The 22,086-nt window shown below is 32.6% G+C and overlaps 1 protein-coding gene and 1 long non-coding RNA gene across 2 annotated transcripts in view; one reads left to right on the top strand and one right to left on the bottom strand.

Annotated features, from left to right (window-relative positions):
* The window catches only part of LOC127538749 (ankyrin repeat domain-containing protein 7-like), a 32,940-nt gene extending 12,023 nt beyond the window's left edge, over positions 1 to 20,917 (top strand). The window contains exons 2-7 of the mRNA XM_051962494.1: positions 3,973 to 4,087; positions 4,272 to 4,445; positions 5,972 to 6,078; positions 18,770 to 18,907; positions 19,885 to 20,012; positions 20,814 to 20,917. Coding sequence (XP_051818454.1) covers positions 3,973 to 4,087; positions 4,272 to 4,445; positions 5,972 to 6,078; positions 18,770 to 18,907; positions 19,885 to 20,012; positions 20,814 to 20,917 — 766 coding nt within the window. The remainder of the gene's footprint in view (positions 1 to 3,972; positions 4,088 to 4,271; positions 4,446 to 5,971; positions 6,079 to 18,769; positions 18,908 to 19,884; positions 20,013 to 20,813) is intronic.
* LOC127564434 (uncharacterized) lies at positions 3,140 to 3,943 on the bottom strand. The gene is made up of 2 exons (XR_007954268.1): positions 3,745 to 3,943; positions 3,140 to 3,208 (listed from the first exon to the last, which is right to left on the bottom strand). It is a non-coding gene; the product is annotated as an uncharacterized LOC127564434 (long non-coding RNA).
* Positions 20,918 to 22,086: the final 1,169 nt, after the last annotated feature.

Genomic DNA, 22,086 nt, shown 5'->3' with positions numbered 1-22,086 from the left:
GCTTCCCTTCATTTCTCCACTCTGATCAGGAACCCCAAACCAGGAGTTCCACCCTCCTGCAAATGTCCATATCCAGCAGTGCTCCTGCCCAGCTGCTTCTGCAGTCACCAGGTGCTGGTTCCTTTTCATCCTGGTTGCCTCTCAGCAGCACTATTGGCTTCTGTTCCCAATCTGCCAAGGTTCAGCCAACTCAAGAAGCACTATAGGAGGGGGAAGCTTCTGTGAGAAGACTCCAGCCACATGCCAGCTAGGTTGAGGGGTCCCCACTTGCTGTTTCTGTTTCTATGGAAACAAAGGTGTTTGCACTACAGACAGGTTAAGCCCGGCTTGGGGTCTTCAGAACTTGTTGCCTAGTATCAAGAGGACTACTGTTCTACCCCAAGTCTTTTTTTGTTTTTTCACCAAACTGTGTTCACCTTGAGGCACAAATTTGTTCTATTTGTGGGGGAAATTGGGATAGCTTGAAATTTACCAATCTATTCCACCAGCTTCCCAGAATCCTCTGCCCCCAAGTGTATTTTTAGAAACAATAAAATCCTGTCCTGATGTAAACCTGTTTTTTCAAGTCATTGCCAACCAACATCAGTCTTACATTCATTTTCAAACTAAAAAATTGCAAGCTTAATATTTTGCTTTTTCCTAAAAGCTAAGAAATAAAAGCATTGGCATGGTACTTGTGTGTATAGAGCCATACATCAGTGTTCTTGGCTTAAACATTTACAAAGTCAAAATAAGTGACCACAACCCCATAGGTTAAAGCAACTGAGGTATTGGCTCACTGAAATGATTGAAACCAAAGGCCTCGTAGTTGGCTGACTATCTTTACTGACCCTCTTCTGCTGGATAAACTGATTTGCAGTTTAATTAGGTTCAGAGCATATAAACAAAGAAGTACGTGTTTGTGTGTGTGTGTGTGCGCACACACATGTAATTTGTTGTTGTGTAATTTATTTATTTTAATATACTAATGACAATGGAAATGAGTATAGGTAACCATTGGTTTAAAATCTAAATATTTTCTAAAACTAAAGACAAATAAAAATCCTATGGCCATTCAGTAAGACAATTAAAAGAAAATGTTAGTCCCTTTTTAAGACTAAGATACTTTAAAATGTGTTCAATAGTGATCAGAGAACCCTTGCCAATTGAGCCTGAACAGAGTATCACTAATTATTCACCAGTTTTTAAGTTTGGCTACACTTGACATATAGACAAATTCAAAATTATTAACATTATATTTGTAAGTATCAGCCACTTATGAACTCATTGAAAACTCTCTCAGATTCTTTTCCTCTCACCTCTACTTTTATGTTTATATTCTCCCCTAAAATTCACACCAACCAAGTTGCTCTTGTAACCTGGTGCCACTCAGTCAGTATGATGGCTTACCTTGCATCTTTCTTTTACATCTTCTTTTGCTCGAATACAATTTTATGCTGCCTTGTTACCTTCCTTTCACTACTCATAACTCAATTTCCTGCTTAATTAATTTCTTAAATATAAAAACACCTTTGTAACATTTTTCCCGATTTCTACCAGATCTTTCCCAGGAATATCATCTTTGTAACCCTCTCTTCCTTTTATTTTGCTTATCCCTTTTCTGAGTAAAAACGGCCTACCTTTATATCATAGCTGATAAGCAAGGAGGACATGGATTAAGAAAGAGAAAATTAATAGTGTAAACTGAATTAACCAATCTCACTTTTTAAAAAGTTTTCTTCATAATCTCAATAATAAAAGGTTCACTTCATCTCCCCGTTTTCTAAACCTTTAAAATTCACAGTTAATTTTTAAGAGATGAAAAATTCTTATTTTGTTTTTCTGTTTTGTTTTGTTATTAATTTAATTACTAATTTGTAGCAATTACTCACAAAGTCCCAAATTCATATTCAACCTCATATACTCTCTAGTTGTGTGGCCCTCAGCAAATTTGTTTCTCAGTTATCTCAAAGATGAAATGAGGACAATAATAGTACCTACTTCCCTAGGTTATTACAAAGATTAAATGAGGTAACATTTGTAAAGTGCTGAGCACAGTGTTTGAGACATAGTAAACCCATAATAGATACCAGTTTTCCTTTTCATCAAGCTACATCTAAGCACATCAACCCCTGCAGTTGGTAGAATGGGGGAGGAAGAAATCTCTTCTCCTCTACCTACTTTACATTTTCTGGAATAAGGCATAAAGGAAAAGGCAAAAGGGGAGTCCTGACAAAACAAGGAAAAAATGAAAATAAACCTATATGAATATTTATATGAACATTCATTACTTCAATGATACCTGATTTTGTTGTTATGGATATTTCTTCCACCATTACATAACATAACCTCTTTACAACTTGGCAGATGGTCAGCCATGGGCAGCAAGGTTTTTAATGTATGGAATTCTAGGCTTGGAATCAGGAAGACTTGTCTTTGTCAAGTCAAGTCTGGTCTCAGTTACTAGTTGTGTGGCTCTGGCCAAGTCACTCAATCTTGTTTCTCTCATTTTCCTTATCTATAAAATGAGTTGGAGAAGGAAATGGCAAACCACTCCAATATCTTTACCAAGAAAACCCAACATGACAGAGTCAAACAGGACTGAAAAGACTAAACCAAAAAGATGGACTTTGAAATACACTCTCTGTAGAAAATTCATCCTCATTTGACCAACTTGCCGATATCTTTATGACATTAGTTAGATTGATCCATGAACAGCAGACATAGCAGTTCTTACTTCAAACCTTTCCAGCATGGTAGAACTACCAAACCTTCATGCTGTAAAATAGCCTGTAGCAACACAGAACCGCTTCATTTGTACAATGCTGCCTGCATTTCAGTGATTGTTAGTAGAGCATGCACACACATATATATATGTGTTTGTACAAAGATACAATATACAAATGTATAAGTTGTTTGTTTTTTTCCTGAGGCTGCTGCTTTATTAAATATTTTGTAATTGTGGATGTATAACTTTAATGGAAAAAGTTGTTTAGACTTGATACCCAGGCATGGTGAAACCCACTTGTAATCCCAGTTACCAGAAAGGCTGAGGCTGGCAGATCTCTTGAACTCATGAATTCTGGGCTGCAATGAATGTTGCTCCCAGGGTTTCTCCTCTGTTTCACATCAGTATGGTTAGTCCAAATTGCCCAAGGAGAGGTGATTCAGCACAGGTCAGACACTGAGCAAAGTTCCAATGCCAATCTGTAATGAAATCTAAATCTACCTACTTTACATTTTCTGGAATAAGGCATAAAGGAAAAGGCAAAAGGGGAGTCCTGACAAAACAAGGAAAAAATGAAAATAAACCTATATGAATATTTATATGAACATTCATTACTTCAATGATACCTGATTTTGTTGTTATGGATATTTCTTCCACCATTACATAACATAACCTCTTTACAACTTGGCAGATGGTCAGCCATGGGCAGCAAGGTTTTTAATGTATGGAATTCTAGGCTTGGAATCAGGAAGACTTGTCTTTGTCAAGTCAAGTCTGGTCTCAGTTACTAGTTGTGTGGCCCTCAGCAAATTTGTTTCTCAGTTATCTCAAAGATGAAATGAGGACAATAATAGTACCTACTTCCCTAGGTTATTACAAAGATTAAATGAGGTAACATTTGTAAAGTGCTGAGCACAGTGTTTGAGACATAGTAAACCCATAATAGATACCAGTTTTCCTTTTCATCAAGCTACATCTAAGCACATCAACCCCTGCAGTTGGTAGAATGGGGGAGGAAGAAATCTCTTCTCCTCTACCTACTTTATATATTCCACCCCACCCCACCCCCGGCAATTTTGTCTCCCACAGCAGCAACACATATTTTGTATTTCTTTAGGTGACAGTAATGGCCATTTATTTTGGAAATTATTTACAATTTAGGCATAAGAATAATAATGCATATTATATTAAAAATCTAAAAATGGTAAAATTTTGATTGTTGTAGCACATTATCAAACAATCATATTACTCTCTTATTTTTGTAGAACACCTCTTCACCTGGCTTGTGCTAATGGACATCCAGATGTTGTATCTCTCTTAGTAGAGAGAAATTGCAAACTAAATTTGTTGGACAATGACAGCCGAACACCTTTGATGAAGGTATGCAGTAGTTAACCATGCTGTTCAATGAAATGCATTTCAATTACTTTCTTTGATTAAGAAAATTAAAAGTTAGCAAATAAGTTAGTAAGCTTAACTAACTTCTTTAAATATCCCTAATGATGCTTGAACACACTAAATGTTATATTTCTTTGTTATTTCTTTGTGTGTATTATATCTACAGGCAATAGAGTGTCAGCAGAAAGAATGTGCAACAATCTTGCTTGAACATGGTGCAGACCCTAATCTTGGGGATGACAACAACAACACTGCACTTCACTATGTTGTCCTTGGTCATAACCAATTCTTGGCAAAAAAACTACTTCACTACCAAACTGATATTGAAGCAAAAAACAAGGTAGGAGCTAACCACTTGTATAATAAAGCAGATTATCATCTAAAATAAAAAAAATCAGATAGTGTTCAATTCACATATTTTATAATTCATTTATTCAAGGAAGCATTTTGTTAATGGAAAGAACTTAAACCATTCTGTAGTTGAAGTTCATTAGCCTTCAGCATTTTCTAATGGAGGATGGACAAGTGAGGAAGGGGGACAGTGGGCATGACACTGGAAGAGTTTTCATTCACCTTAATTTGCATTCATGAACATTCACATTCATTCCTATGAAGGAAATTGCCTATACTGATTTAGACCAGTGCTTGCTTTATATTTTAATCTTTAAAGCATGGATTCTTCAGCTGGGCTTCATTAACTTTAAAAAGACTATAAAAATTTTATAGTTCTTTCAATATAATTGGTTTTGTTTGTTTTAGGCATAGTTTAGGCTAAACTAGTTTAAACTAGTTTAAAAACATTATTCTGGAATAGGGTCCATGACACAAAAAAATTAAGAAACCCTGTGTTAGAGTCCTTGAGTACTACAGGGTCATCCAGTCAGTATGTATATGTCAGCAGCAGTCCCTGAATTTATGTTTTACTGATTTTGAAGCTAGACAGCTAGCTATTTCATCACATCTCTCTCTCCAGAATTGTCTTTGCATGATATATTAAATTTGCTCTCCAGAATGCAATAGTTCTACCAGATATTGCCCACAATCTTTTTTTATATTCAAACCTTCACAATATGAAGCTGGCATAAAGAAGTATCACAATTTTTTTAGAAAAAAAAACTTTTTAAAATTTGTTCCTTGTAGATATAACTACACAGAGACAAAATGTTCACAGGAACAAATCCTTAAGTACATGTTTTTTTTATCCTAATGACTACACATTTAAAGTCATTTTCTTTCTAAGAAGGTAAGAAAGAGAAAATACTAGGCAATTGAGTTTCTTCCAGATTTCACCCTCTTAAGGAAATTTTTTTTTTGAAATTTGTTTTGTTTGTTGTTGTTTTGGTTATGGTTGTCTTGAGTTTATACATTCCGGAGGAATGGGTAAAGATAACTAGTCAACTTTAAATCCAGCCAGGTTATAGCTTTATTTTAGTAATGTTCTGTGGAAATAAGTTTGGCTGCATTTGGACAGTAATCGATTATAAAATGAAAGTGGCAAGAATGGAAGACACTCATGGCATAATAGGAAATGGTCTCTAAAAATTCTGAATTTCTGTCTTCTGAAATACTGTTACATATTAATAGCTAGAGGGAATCCCAGTGATCTCTAGTTTCATTGTATCATTTTAGAGGTAAAGAAACTTAGGACCCAGAGAGGTGAAATAATTTGCTTTATGATCACATAGGAATTAACTAATGAATACAGGATTTATGCTCTGGTCTTCTAACTCCAGTGTTCCATTGGGTCATACTTCCTTAACAAGTCATTAGCAAATTCACAAGATGTTCACAAAATGTCATAAGCGGAATTGAAATAAATATAGAATTCTTGCTTAATATAACGATATCTTTATTTTGACTCTGCAGGAAGGTCTCACACCACTTTTGCTCGCAATTGCAAGAAATAACATCAACATGGCAGATTTGCTGTTAAAGAATGGAGCAAATGTGAATGCCTTGGATGGCTCTAAAAGGTACAATAACTAAAGCTTAAAATTAAAAGAAGAGACATTTCTAGAGGAATAAGATTAAATAATGGAATTTATATCATGTTATGCTTAGTGAACAACAATAAATAAATTGAATATCATTGCAAATGGGTGAAAAATGTCAACAACTACCAGCTATGAAAAGAAAAACTATGAAAAAGAAAAAAATTCTGCAAGAGAGAAAACACTTCATGTGGGCATACTAACCATTGTTTAGTGGTGATTACTCTTTGCAGTTTTCTTTATTGATTTTAAATTATTTAAGATAATTCTATAGAAGTAGTCATATGAAAAGATGCTCTAACTCATTATTCTTCAGAGAAATGCCAATTAAACCAACTCTGAGATACAACTACATACCTCTCAGATTGACTAGCATGATAGGAAAAGATAATGATGAATATTGAAAGGTCTACTGGTGAAGTTGTAAACTGATCCAACCATTCTGAAGAGCAACATGAAACTATGTTCAAAGGGCATACTCTTTGAAGAAGCAATGTCCCTACGGGCCTATATCCCAAAGAGATCATAAAAAAAGTTAAAAGGACCTATGTTGGCAAAAATGTTTGTAGCATCCCTTGTTGTAGTGGCAAGGAAGTGGATATTGAGTGGATGCCCATCAGTTGGAGAGTGGCTGAATAAGCTTTGGTATATGAAATTTATGGAATATCATTGTTCTATCAGAAATAATCAGTTGGGTGATTTCAGAGTGGTCTTGAGAGAGTTACATAAACTGATGCTAAGTGAAGTGAGTAAAACTAAGAATATCATATGCAGCAACAACAAGATTATACAATGATCGATTCTGACAGACATGGCTCTTTTCAAGAGCAAGGTGATTCAGGACAGTTCCAATGGTCTTGTGATGAAGAGAGCCATCTGCACACAGAAAGAGGACTCTGGGAACTCAGTGTGGATCACGACATAGTATCTCACTTTTGTTGTTGTTTTGGTTATGGTTGTCTTGAGTTTATACATTCCGGAGGAATGGGTAAAGATAACTAGTCAACTTTAAATCCAGCCAGGTTATAGCTTTATTTTAGTAATGTTCTGTGGAAATAAGTTTGGCTGCATTTGGACAGTAATCGATTATAAAATGAAAGTGGCAAGAATGGAAGACACTCATGGCATAATAGGAAATGGTCTCTAAAAATTCTGAATTTCTGTCTTCTGAAATACTGTTACATATTAATAGCTAGAGGGAATCCCAGTGATCTCTAGTTTCATTGTATCATTTTAGAGGTAAAGAAACTTAGGACCCAGAGAGGTGAAATAATTTGCTTTATGATCACATAGGAATTAACTAATGAATACAGGATTTATGCTCTGGTCTTCTAACTCCAGTGTTCCATTGGGTCATACTTCCTTAACAAGTCATTAGCAAATTCACAAGATGTTCACAAAATGTCATAAGCGGAATTGAAATAAATATAGAATTCTTGCTTAATATAACGATATCTTTATTTTGACTCTGCAGGAAGGTCTCACACCACTTTTGCTCGCAATTGCAAGAAATAACATCAACATGGCAGATTTGCTGTTAAAGAATGGAGCAAATGTGAATGCCTTGGATGGCTCTAAAAGGTACAATAACTAAAGCTTAAAATTAAAAGAAGAGACATTTCTAGAGGAATAAGATTAAATAATGGAATTTATATCATGTTATGCTTAGTGAACAACAATAAATAAATTGAATATCATTGCAAATGGGTGAAAAATGTCAACAACTACCAGCTATGAAAAGAAAAACTATGAAAAAGAAAAAAATTCTGCAAGAGAGAAAACACTTCATGTGGGCATACTAACCATTGTTTAGTGGTGATTACTCTTTGCAGTTTTCTTTATTGATTTTAAATTATTTAAGATAATTCTATAGAAGTAGTCATATGAAAAGATGCTCTAACTCATTATTCTTCAGAGAAATGCCAATTAAACCAACTCTGAGATACAACTACATACCTCTCAGATTGACTAGCATGATAGGAAAAGATAATGATGAATATTGAAAGGTCTACTGGTGAAGTTGTAAACTGATCCAACCATTCTGAAGAGCAACATGAAACTATGTTCAAAGGGCATACTCTTTGAAGAAGCAATGTCCCTACGGGGCCTATATCCCAAAGAGATCATAAAAAAAGTTAAAAGGACCTATGTTGGCAAAAATGTTTGTAGCATCCCTTGTTGTAGTGGCAAGGAAGTGGATATTGAGTGGATGCCCATCAGTTGGAGAGTGGCTGAATAAGCTTTGGTATATGAAATTTATGGAATATCATTGTTCTATCAGAAATAATCAGTTGGGTGATTTCAGAGTGGTCTTGAGAGAGTTACATAAACTGATGCTAAGTGAAGTGAGTAAAACTAAGAATATCATATGCAGCAACAACAAGATTATACAATGATCGATTCTGACAGACATGGCTCTTTTCAAGAGCAAGGTGATTCAGGACAGTTCCAATGGTCTTGTGATGAAGAGAGCCATCTGCACACAGAAAGAGGACTCTGGGAACTCAGTGTGGATCACGACATAGTATCTCACTTTTGTTGTTGTTTTTGTTTGCTTCCTTTTTGTTTTCTCTTTCTTTTTTTTCTTCCTTTTGACTTGGTTTTCTTGTGCAGCATAATAATTGTGGAAATGTGTATCGAAGAATTGCACATGTTTAATATATTGGATTATTTGCTATCTGGGGATGGGTGAGGGAAAGGGAAGGAGAAAAAATTTGGAACACAACATTTTGCGAGTTGAATGTTGAAACTATACATATATTTAAAAATAAAAATATTAAAAATAAATAAAATTAAATAAACAAAACAAAACCAAAAAATTGAATTCCACATTCTCTTCTTTGTCCCTACTCACAGCTCCTATTAAGAAACTGCATGTAAAGGTATGCAAAACATTTCCATAAAAAGCATGTTGAGAAAGAAAATATAGATCTCCCATTGTAAAAACAAACAAAAAATCCCAAACAACAGCAACAATAATAACAAAAAATCTTCAAGAAAATTCAAGTTAATACTCCTACTGATGAACACCTTGTCAGATGCATGCGATCATAATGAAATCCTTTTTACTTTTTCTTTAAAAAAATAAAAGTTAAAGGAAGAGAAAGAAAGGCAGGATTGGAGGGAAGGAGAGAGAGAAAAAGAGAGGGAGAGAGAGCAAAAGGGAGTGCTTCATTCTATAATCAGACATAATCAAGTGAGTTTCTTAATCATACGTCTTTCAGAGTAGATATGGGTCATTGTACTTACTGAGAGTAAGAAAGTAATTTACAACTTCTCATTGCAGAACATTGCTATTAATTTGCATACACACACACACACACACACACACACACATACACACACACACATAAACATATCTCCCCATCCAATTGAGCCAGACCTTTCCTGAAGTCCTTGCGAAATATCTTAAGTGGGAAAATGATTATACTATAAATGTTTGTGTTTGTCACTCCAGATTCCATTAAGAAGCTTGATTTATCCTTGATTCTCAGAATTTATTCTTAAATTTAGGACTGGATTATTTAGTTTTTGATTAATTTTTTATCTCTTTTTTTCCACTTCCCTTTGTTGAATTTTATCTTGCTGCATTAAGATCTGAAAAGAATACATTTCACTTTTTTGAATGACGTCTGGGAGTTGAACTAGAAAAACAAGCAGGAAATCAGTGTAACTCTCCCATTTTCACCTCCAAACAAACATAAAATAGTCTCCACACCAAATCGGGGCATAGAAGAATCATCAAAAATACTGGGAGAAATAAATTGTGAGCCTAAGAAACTTGAACAGTTAGCAGGAAATATGTCAGGTAAAAGGGGAGCACAATCCAAGTCAGGAAGCAATCCAGCAGGAAGCCCCACCTCAGCAGCCATATGTAGAAAGTGAGCACCAGTATGGTGGAGTAGGCAAATACCAACATTGGATCCCAAAAATATCCCAGTCTAGCCAGGGGAACAGCAGATTAACTCTGACAAGTGTCACATGCTTCAGTCTAGGTCCTGGCAAACAGGCAACCTCCAGAGGCCAGATTGTCTTTCAGTGTAGCCCCAGAAAAAGAAATAAACCCTAAACCTTCAGGCACCTAAACAAAAAGGCACCTTCCAGTGACTGGATCACCTGTCCTTTATTGTACTGGAGATGAAGGCAGAAGCACCTCAAGGCCCTCAATATATGCCAAACACTATCATCAAAAGCTTAACTCAGTACCAAGTAAGCTGTAAGACCCCAAGGGCCTCCAGCAGTGCTAAAGGATGAGCAAAAGAGAACACAAAAAGGATCTGACCATTGAAAAATATTATGGTGACAGAGTAGATGAGTGAAAACCTCTATGGGCAAAATGCCAATGAAAAGTTCTAACTTACCACTGAAGAAGAAATTACAAAACTAATTAGGATCTATTTTATCCAACAAATCTGACAAATTGAAATGGTTGAACATTAAAAAATGTAGTGTCCAGATTAAGAGAAGAGGAAATAAAATATTAAATATTCCCATTTTTAAAAGAGATATTGAACAAACCATTAGTGAACTCCTTGAGGAAAAAGAATTCTCCAAGCCCAGATGAATTTACAAATCAATTCTACCAATATTAAAAAACACAATTCCAATACAATATAAACTATTGGAAAGATGGACAAAGAATCCTTCCAACTTCCTCTTATGACACAAATATGGTGCTGATATTTAAATCAGGAGAAGCCTAAACAAACAATTACAACTACAATTTTTAAGAAAAGTAAAGTTAGTACTCCTACTGATGAACACCTTGTCAGATGCATGCGATCATAATGAAATCCTTTTTACTTTTTCTTTAAAAAAATAAAAGTTAAAGGGAGATAAAGAAAGGCAGGATTGAAGGGAAGGAGAGAGAGAAAGAGAGAGGGAGAGAGAGGGAAAGGGAGAGCTTCATTCTATAATCAGACATAATCAAGTGAGTTTCTTATAAGTCTTTCAGAGTAGATATGGATCATTGTACTACTGAGAATAAAAAAGTAATTTACAGCTGCTCATTGCAGAACATTGCTATTAATTTGCATATGCATACACACACACACACACACACACACACACACATCTCCCCATCCATTTGGGCCAGACCTTTCCTGAAGTTCTTCCAAAATACAAAATATCTTAAGTTGGAAATTGATCATACTATGAATGTTTGTTTGTCACTCCAGATTCCATTAAGAAGCTTGATTTATCCTTGATTCTCAGAATTTATTCTTAAATTTAGGACTGGATTATTTAGTTTTTGATTAATTTTTTATCTCTTTTTTTCCACTTCCCTTTGTTGAATTTTATCTTGCTGCATTAAGATCTGAAAAGAATACATTTCACTTTTTTGAATGACGTCTGGGAGTTGAACTAGAAAAACAAGCAGGAAATCAGTGTAACTCTCCCATTTTCACCTCCAAACAAACATAAAATAGTCTCCACACCAAATCGGGGCATAGAAGAATCATCAAAAATACTGGGAGAAATAAATTGTGAGCCTAAGAAACTTGAACAGTTAGCAGGAAATATGTCAGGTAAAAGGGGAGCACAATCCAAGTCAGGAAGCAATCCAGCAGGAAGCCCCACCTCAGCAGCCATATGTAGAAAGTGAGCACCAGTATGGTGGAGTAGGCAAATACCAACATTGGATCCCAAAAATATCCCAGTCTAGCCAGGGGAACAGCAGATTAACTCTGACAAGTGTCACATGCTTCAGTCTAGGTCCTGGCAAACAGGCAACCTCCAGAGGCCAGATTGTCTTTCAGTGTAGCCCCAGAAAAAGAAATAAACCCTAAACCTTCAGGCACCTAAACAAAAAGGCACCTTCCAGTGACTGGATCACCTGTCCTTTATTGTACTGGAGATGAAGGCAGAAGCACCTCAAGGCCCTCAATATATGCCAAACACTATCATCAAAAGCTTAACTCAGTACCAAGTAAGCTGTAAGACCCCAAGGGCCTCCAGCAGTGCTAAAGGATGAGCAAAAGAGAACACAAAAAGGATCTGACCATTGAAAAATATTATGGTGACAGAGTAGATGAGTGAAAACCTCTATGGGCAAAATGCCAATGAAAAGTTCTTATTTCTTTTCCCAATTTTTCTTGCACTTGAATTATATGATTTTTAAGCTCCTTTTTGAGCTCTCTTCAAAGCCCTTTCTAGGTCTGAAACTACTTCCCCTTTTTCTTTAGGGTTGGGGTGGGGTAGGGTAGCTGACACTGCTGGAGGCTTGTTCCTAGTTACTTGATACTGAGCCAATGTCCGAGTGTTTGTGCCTGCCCTCTTCTAAGGCTTTTCTGCATTTTTCCAGAGATACACTGAAGCAAGTGTTAGTTTAACCACTTGTGGCTGCCTGTTTGCTTAAGTACCTATAGGTTTGAAATTGACCTCTTTTCCTAGGGCTACACTGAAACACATGGAGTTCTGGCTCCTGGAGGTTGCCTGTTTACCTGGGGGCTATGCTAAAAACTAGAGATGAAGTTTGCCTGTTTCCCTGGCTATGCTGAAGTACATCGGAGGTGCTGATGTCAGCTTTTGCCTACTTCTCTGAGCTGACACTCAGAATCTCCTGCTGCCTTGCTGAGGTGGAGCCTACTGTAGGTTTGCTGAGATGCTTTCTGTTCTGGACTGCATTTCCCTTTTATTCAAGGGAGATCTTTCCTGCCGATCTTCCAAGATTCTTAGGCTCACAGATAGTTTCACTCCATCCTTTTGATGGTTCTGCTATTATAGAATTTTTATTGGGGAACTATTTTATGTTGTTTGGAGATGAATATGGGAGACTTAAAGTGATTTACTATTTACTTCATCATGAATGTTAACAACAAATAAAACAAAATGAACACTAACCTTTTTAGACATATGATAATATTAACTACTAATACTAGAGTTTATGATTGTATCAATTTCAATATCTCTCATGATCCTTTAATTCCTATCCAAACATACTTCTTGGTTCTTCTTCTCATTTCTTAGGTCTGATATTAGAGAGTTTGGATCAGAGAAAAAAGAGAATTAATATTTCTATCTGCTAGAGAGAGTTTATTAAAACTTCAAAATAAATAGTTTTTTTTAAAAAATCTATGATTTCACCAGTGAGGATTCTTCTTACACTAAATTAACAGAGTCAAGCTGTTTATCATTTATCACTGAGTAGTCAAAAAAGAGGAAATAAAAATATTAAATATTCCCATTTTTAAAAGAGATATTGAACAAACCATTAGTGAACTCCTTGAGGAAAAAGAATTCTCCAAGCCCAGATGAATTTACAAATCAATTCTACCAATATTAAAAAACACAATTCCAATACAATATAAACTATTGGAAAGATGGACAAAGAATCCTTCCAACTTCCTCTTATGACACAAATATGGTGCTGATATTTAAATCAGGAGAAGCCTAAACAAACAATTACAGACTGATTTCTTTAATGACTATTTATGCAAAAGCACCTCAAGGCCCTCAATATATGCCAAACACTATCATCAAAAGCTTAACTCAGTACCAAGTAAGCTGTAAGACCCCAAGGGCCTCCAGCAGTGCTAAAGGATGAGCAAAAGAGAACACAAAAAGGATCTGACCATTGAAAAATATTATGGTGACAGAGTAGATGAGTGAAAACCTCTATGGGCAAAATGCCAATGAAAAGTTCTTATTTCTTTTCCCAATTTTTCTTGCACTTGAATTATATGATTTTTAAGCTCCTTTTTGAGCTCTCTTCAAAGCCCTTTCTAGGTCTGAAACTACTTCCCCTTTTTCTTTAGGGTTGGGGTGGGGTAGGGTAGCTGACACTGCTGGAGGCTTGTTCCTAGTTACTTGATACTGAGCCAATGTCCGAGTGTTTGTGCCTGCCCTCTTCTAAGGCTTTTCTGCATTTTTCCAGAGATACACTGAAGCAAGTGTTAGTTTAACCACTTGTGGCTGCCTGTTTGCTTAAGTACCTATAGGTTTGAAATTGACCTCTTTTCCTAGGGCTACACTGAAACACATGGAGTTATGGTCCCTGGAGTTTCCCTGTTTACATAAGGGCTATGCTAAAAACTCGGCGCTGAAGTTTACCTGTTCCCCTGGCTATGCTGAAGTACATAGGAGGTGCTGGTGTTAGCTTTTGCCTACTTCTCTGAGCTGACACTCAGAATCTCCTGCTGCCTTGCTGAGGTGGAGTCTACTGTAGGTTTGCTGAGATGCTTCCTATTCTGGACTGCATTTCCCTTTTATTCGAGGGAGATCTTTCCTGCTAATCTTCCAAGATTCTTAGGCTCACAGATAGTTTCACTCCATCCTTTTGATGGTTCTGCTATTATAGAATTTTTATTGGGGAACTATTTTATGTTGTTTGGAGATGAATATGGGAGACTTAAAGTGATTTACTATTTACTTCATCATGAATGTTAACAACAAATAAAACAAAATGAACACTAACCTTTTTAGACATATGATAATATTAACTACTAATACTAGAGTTTATGATTGTATCAATTTCAATATCTCTCATGATCCTTTAATTCCTATCCAAACATACTTCTTGGTTCTTCTTCTCATTTCTTAGGTCTGATATTAGAGAGTTTGGATCAGAGAAAAAAGAGAATTAATATTTCTATCTGCTAGAGAGAGTTTATTAAAACTTCAAAATAAATAGTTTTTTTTAATCTATGATTTCATCAGCGAGGATTCTTCTTACACTAACTGAACCTTTAACAGAGTCAAGCTGTTTATCCTTTATCACTAAGTAGTCAAAAAAGAGGAAATCTTTCCCTTACATCACTGATATTGTATCAATACTGGCTTAGTCAAAAAGCCCATGCATCATCCAGCATACAATAAGCTCAGTACTTCAGAAAACATTTGTGCAACTCCTAAAGAATCTGAAACTTAGTAAGTTGCCTTTGTGAGTTAATGATCTTTCTCCAAATCAATTGGTGTTCTCTTTCTGTTAATTCTAAATTTATGTAAGTTTTCCCTAAACAAGAAAGTTCCTTGCTGTATTCACGTACAGAGACTTTCAGAAAGGGAAGACATAAAATATCTTGTGGTTTTGCTTTAGTCAATCAATGGTCACCTCTACACTACGATGGGGCATTGAAGTAAGAATTTATTGGAATTGCTAAGATTGTTTCTAATTGTTTTTTGTTCCTGGCTGACTCAACTGGGGAAAAGGGACTTGCCCAGGGTCACAAAGCTAGGAAGTGTTAAAGTGTCTGAGGCCCGATTTGAACTCAGGTCCTCCTAACTTCAAGGCTGGTGCTCTATCCATTGTGCCACCTAGCTACCCCTTTCAAAGAACTTCTACTTTACTTTTAAGGCCAGTAAACAAGCTGAATTCCCTTAATTGTTTCACACAAGAAACATGGACACACTCTCTCTCTCTCTCTCTCTCTCTCTCTCTCTCTCTCTCTCTCTCTCTTTTTTTTATTGTGATTAATTTCACAATCCCTATTAAAATTGGAAGAGGACAAAAAAGTGCTCTTTTCCATCTTTCTGTCTGGTTTTTATTGTCATTTGTAATGCTGCACTTGAACGAACAAAGTACTACTCTCCATCACTGTGTGTTCATGTTGCACATATGTATTAAGTCTAAAGGATATGAGATATCTTCTTATTGAAATATATTCAGAAACATATGATTCAATGTGACTAGTTTAAAGTTTTAAAATGAATTCTTTCTTGTTATTTCTTGGTCTCTCATAGCCTCACTGGCTTCCCTTTGTCTAATTCTAATTTTCAGTTTTCATCTTTGAGACTCTGTACCTCCTTTTTCCTCTATGTCTCTAATTTGATGTTCAAATTCTTTTTTTTTTTTTTTTTTTTTTTTTTTTTTTTTTTTTTTTTTTTTTTTTTTTTTTTTTTGGAGAGAATTACATGAACTGATGCTAAGTGAATTGAGCAGAACGAGATCATTATATACTTCAACAACGATACTGTATGAAGATGTATTCTGATGGAAGTGGATTTCTTTGACAAAGAAAAGATCTAATTCAGTTTCAATTGATCAACAATGGACAGAAGCAGCTACACCCAAAAAAGGAACACTGGGAAATGAATGTAAATTGTTTACATTTTTGTTTTTCTTCCCGGGTTATTTTTACCTTCTGAATCCAATTCTTCCTGTACAACAAGAGAACTGTTCGGTTCTGCACACATATATTGTATCTAGGATATACTGTGACATATTTACCAGGTATAGGACTGCTTGCCATCTGGGGGAGGGAGTGGAAGGAGGGAGGGGAAAAGTCAGAACAAAAGTGAGTGCAAGGGATAATGCTGTAAAAAATTACCCAGGCATGGGCTCTGTCAATAAAAAGTTATTAATTATTTAAAAAAAAAAAAAAAAAAAAAAAAAAAAAAAAAAAAAAAAAAAAAAAAAAAAAAAAAAAAAAAAAAAAAAAAAAAAAAAAAAAAAAAAAAAAAAAAAAAAAAAAAAAAAAAAAAAAAAAAAAAAAAAAAAAAAAAAAAAAAAAAAAAAAAAAAAAAAAAAAAAAAAAAAAAAAAAAAAAAAAAAAAAAAAAAAAAAAAAAAAAAAAAAAAAAAAAAAAAAAAAAAAAAAAAAAAAAAAAAAAAAAAAAAAAAAAAAAAAAAAAAAAAAAAAAAAAAAAAAAAAAAAAAAAAAAAAAAAAAAAAAAAAAAAAAAAAAAAAAAAAAAAAAAAAAAAAAAAAAAAAAAAAAAAAAAAAAAAAAAAAAAAAAAAAAAAAAAAAAAAAAAAAAAAAAAAAAAAAAAAAAAAAAAAAAAAAAAAAAAAAAAAAAAAAAAAAAAAAAAAAAAAAAAAAAAAAAAAAAAAAAAAAAAAAAAAAAAAAAAAAAAAAAAAAAAAAAAAAAAAAAAAAAAAAAAAAAAAAAAAAAAAAAAAAAAAAAAAAAAAAAAAAAAAAAAAAAAAAAAAAAAAAAAAAAAAAAAAAAAAAAAAAAAAAAAAAAAAAAAAAAAAAAAAAAAAAAAAAAAAAAAAAAAAAAAAAAAAAAAAAAAAAAAAAAAAAAAAAAAAAAAAAAAAAAAAAAAAAAAAAAAAAAAAAAAAAAAAAAAAAAAAAAAAAAAAAAAAAAAAAAAAAAAAAAAAAAAAAAAAAAAAAAAAAAAAAAAAAAAAAAAAAAAAAAAAAAAAAAAAAAAAAAAAAAAAAAAAAAAAAAAAAAAAAAAAAAAAAAAAAAAAAAAAAAAAAAAAAAAAAAAAAAAAAAAAAAAAAAAAAAAAAAAAAAAAAAAAAAAAAAAAAAAAAAAAAAAAAAAAAAAAAAAAAAAAAAAAAAAAAAAAAAAAAAAAAAAAAAAAAAAAAAAAAAAAAAAAAAAAAAAAAAAAAAAAAAAAAAAAAAAAAAAAAAAAAAAAAAAAAAAAAAAAAAAAAAAAAAAAAAAAAAAAAAAAAAAAAAAAAAAAAAAAAAAAAAAAAAAAAAAAAAAAAAAAAAAAAAAAAAAAAAAAAAAAAAAAAAAAAAAAAAAAAAAAAAAAAAAAAAAAAAAAAAAAAAAAAAAAAAAAAAAAAAAAAAAAAAAAAAAAAAAAAAAAAAAAAAAAAAAAAAAAAAAAAAAAAAAAAAAAAAAAAAAAAAAAAAAAAAAAAAAAAAAAAAAAAAAAAAAAAAAAAAAAAAAAAAAAAAAAAAAAAAAAAAAAAAAAAAAAAAAAAAAAAAAAAAAAAAAAAAAAAAAAAAAAAAAAAAAAAAAAAAAAAAAAAAAAAAAAAAAAAAAAAAAAAAAAAAAAAAAAAAAAAAAAAAAAAAAAAAAAAAAAAAAAAAAAAAAAAAAAAAAAAAAAAAAAAAAAAAAAAAAAAAAAAAAAAAAAAAAAAAAAAAAAAAAAAAAAAAAAAAAAAAAAAAAAAAAAAAAAAAAAAAAAAAAAAAAAAAAAAAAAAAAAAAAACATCCGGTACTTAGATAACATTTGTGTTTTCATCAACATGGATATTCCTTCCACTTGTTCAGCTCCTAAAGAATCTGAAACTTAGTAAGTTGCCTTTGTGAGTTAATGATCTTTCTCTAAATCAACTGGTGTTCTCTTTCTGTTAATTCTAAATTTATGTAAGTTTTCCCTAAACAAGAAAGTTCATTGCTGTATTCATGTACAGAGACTTTCAGAAAGTGAAGACATAAAATGTCTTTTGGTTTTGCTTTAGTCAACCAATGGTCACCTCTACATTACGATGGGGCATTGACGATGGGGCATTGAAGTAAGAATTTATTGGAATTGCTAAGATTGTTTCTAATTGTTTTTTGTTTTTGGCTGAGGCAACTGGGGAAAAGGGACTTGCCCAGGGTCACAAAGCTAGGAACTCAGGTCCTCCTAACTTCAAGGCTGGTGCTTTATCCATTGTGCCACCTAGCTACCCCTTTCAAAGAGCTTCTACTTTACTTTTAAGGCCAGTAAACAAGCTGAATTCCCTTAATTGTTTCACACAAGAAACATTGACACACTCTCTCTCTCTCTCTCTCTTTTTTTTATTGTGATTAATTTCACAATCCCTATTAAAATTGGAAGAGGACAAAAAAGTGCTCTTTTCCATCTTTCTGTCTGGTTTTTATTGTCATTTGTAATGCTGCACTTGAACGAACAAAGTACTACTCTCCATCACTGTGTGTTCATGTTGCACATATGTATTAAGTCTAAAGGATATGAGATATCTTCTTATTGAAATATATTCAGAAACATATGATTCAATGTGACTAGTTTAAAGTTTTAAAATGAATTCTTTCTTTGTTATTCTAGAACGGCCCTTATGATTGCTGTCACTAAGGAATCACCAGACTTGGTCACTCTTCTTCTTCACCATAATGCTGATCACACTGTCCAAGATGTGTATGGATGGACAGCTGAGCAGTATGCTAAGCAATATGGTTATCCTCTGTAAGTGCTAACATAATTCTAATTGTCTTGATATAACTGCATCTAAAAGAATTTTTCCTCCATAAAATTGAGAGTGAATATGGTTTTATAGTTGCATAATGTAATAACTGTCTGGCAAAGTCCCTGGAAAACTCCAGCTCTGAGAACTGCCACATGTTCAGAATAGCCCTAGGCAAACAGGCAACCTCTTGAGGATAGAACTCTGTTTCATACTTAAAGATCCTAAGAAGAAATTGAGCAAATGGTCAACTTAAGTTAATGAAGTTAAGTACACCATAGGCAAAAGAGATATGAGATAGAATCACATAAGTTTGACATCAGAATTTTCAGAAGTAATAATGGTAATAACTGCCATTTTAATAGTGATTTTAAGATTTTCCAATGTTTTACATACATTTAGTATTTGATCTTCCCAAATTATATAATATAATAATAATAAGGTACATCGATAGAGGCAGTGGTTTTTGTTGTTGTTGTTTATTTCTTTTTTAATGTCTTGCAGACATCTCTCAATTGTAAGAGACCTAAAATTAAGTTTTAGGGAAAAATCACATTATATCTTAGATATCTTCATATGAGTGCTAAATGAAAAAGAATCATAAATATTAATAGCCAACATTAAGAATTCACAGAGAGGCAGTTTGCAAGGGTAAATATGCACAATTTGGTGTCAGAAGTCCTGGGGAAAGATCATGCCTCTCACACTATGTATGACCTTGGACAACTGTAACCTTTCTGGTTAATAAAGAGATTAGCCTTAATGTCCTTAATAAGCCTTTTGAGTTTTAAGCCTACAATTCTCTAATACTGTGACTCTGTAGACAAATGTATTACATCCAAATTGAATGATTAGTTCTCCTTTAAAGAATTTATTAAAACAATAAAAAAAGTCTAAGATTTGAGATACACAAAGATCTGTTGCATATAATTTTTATCTTGGTTGATATAGACTTAACATGTTTTACTTTTTATTTTAGACTTACTTATCATCAACAAATTGAAAATCAGAAAGAGTGTAATATGCCCAGTACATCCCAAGTCAGCTGTTCAGAACAAGCTTTTGATATTGGATTTGCTTTGATTGCACAATTCCTCCAAAATAAAGGTAGAACTGAAAAACCTAAATAGCTAATTTAAAAAAATAAGAGCAATCATAAAATTCATATAGTCTCTATTTTTCTATTTCCATTTTCTATTTTAAAACAATAGGAACTGGTTTATCTTTGGCTAATGAGTTAATTACCAAATTGTAGGTCTACTGTTAGAATGCTAGTGTTAACTCAGTGGAACTTATACAATGCTTATTGGTTCACACATTAGAGCAAATCCTAACAAGGTATTAAGTCATTAATATTGATAGAAGCAATGTTTCTATCAATATTAATGACTTAAGACCTTGTAAGGATTTTTTTGCACCTTTAAGAATTCACACATTAACTCACACATTAGAGCAAATCCTAACAAGGTATTAAGTCATTAATATTGATAGAAGCAATGTTTCTATCAATATTAATGACTTAAGACCTTGTAAGGATTTTTTTGCACCTTTAAGAATTCACAGAGAGGCAGTTTGCAAGGGTAAATATGCACAATTTGGTGTCAGAAGTCCTGGGGAAAGATCATGCCTCTCACACTATGTATGACCTTGGACAACTGTAACCTTTCTGGTTAATAAAGAGATTAGCCTTAATGTCCTTAATAAGCCTTTTGAGTTTTAAGCCTACAATTCTCTAATACTGTGACTCTGTAGACAAATGTATTACATCCAAATTGAATGATTAGTTCTCCTTTAAAGAATTTATTAAAACAATAAAAAAAGTCTAAGATTTGAGATACACAAAGATCTGTTGCATATAATTTTTATCTTGGTTGATATAGACTTAACATGTTTTACTTTTTATTTTAGACTTACTTATCATCAACAAATTGAAAATCAGAAAGAGTGTAATATGCCCAGTACATCCCAAGTCAGCTGTTCAGAACAAGCTTTTGATATTGGATTTGCTTTGATTGCACAATTCCTCCAAAATAAAGGTAGAACTGAAAAACCTAAATAGCTAATTTAAAAAAATAAGAGCAATCATAAAATTCATATAGTCTCTATTTTTCTATTTCCATTTTCTATTTTAAAACAATAGGAACTGGTTTATCTTTGGCTAATGAGTTAATTACCAAATTGTAGGTCTACTGTTAGAATGCTAGTGTTAACTCAGTGGAACTTATACAATGCTTATTGGTTCACACATTAGAGCAAATCCTAACAAGGTATTAAGTCATTAATATTGATAGAAGCAATGTTTCTATCAATATTAATGACTTAAGACCTTGTAAGGATTTTTTTGCACCTTTAAGAATTCACACATTAACTCACACATTAGAGCAAATCCTAACAAGGTATTAAGTCATTAATATTGATAGAAGCAATGTTTCTATCAATATTAATGACTTAAGACCTTGTAAGGATTTTTTTGCACCTTTAAGAATTCACACATTAACTCACACATTAGAGTTCACAAGTATGGGAGAATTCACAAAGTTAGCTTTGTAACTTTGTGAATTCACACCTCCCATAATCCTGCTCTCAGAGGAGGAGTCAACCTTTGAAAGAGTATAAAAAGCCCAGTACATCCCAAATCAGCTGTTCAGAACAAGCTTCTGGTATTGGATTTGCTTTGGGTGTACCATTCCTGCACAAAAAAGGTAGAACTGAAAAACCCAAATAAATAGTTAATTTTAAAAAATCATAATAATTGGGACCAGGGAACAGAGAAGTAAGTTTGAAAGGTAATTCATAAGATCATACTTTTTCTGCCCACCTCCAATTTGACCCTTAGAAAACTTTGCACCTTGTGATTCAGATAGTTAAACTTTAGAAGAGAGAGCATTTTTTGGTTGCACTTCTAACACTTTAGCCTGCTAACTGGGCTAACTTAATAACCTAGGCTTGCAATAATAAATTCATCTCACATGTATAAAATTATTATTTTTTCAAATCCATTTTATCCATTACCACATGAGAAATATAGTATGGGTATTTTGGTAATTCCTACTTAAATGGTGATGAAAGCAGAAAACTTAAATGACTTCCTTAATAGGATAGAGTGATCAAGCACTTTTAACTCCTGGGCATTATACTATCAGAAGGAGATGGGTTATATAATTCTTTCCTTATGGAAGGA

The sequence above is a fragment of the Antechinus flavipes genome, chromosome 5 (genome assembly GCF_016432865.1).
Source record: "Antechinus flavipes isolate AdamAnt ecotype Samford, QLD, Australia chromosome 5, AdamAnt_v2, whole genome shotgun sequence".
Lineage (NCBI taxonomy): Eukaryota > Metazoa > Chordata > Mammalia > Dasyuromorphia > Dasyuridae > Antechinus > Antechinus flavipes.
This window is presented reverse-complemented; position numbering and strand designations above follow the sequence as displayed.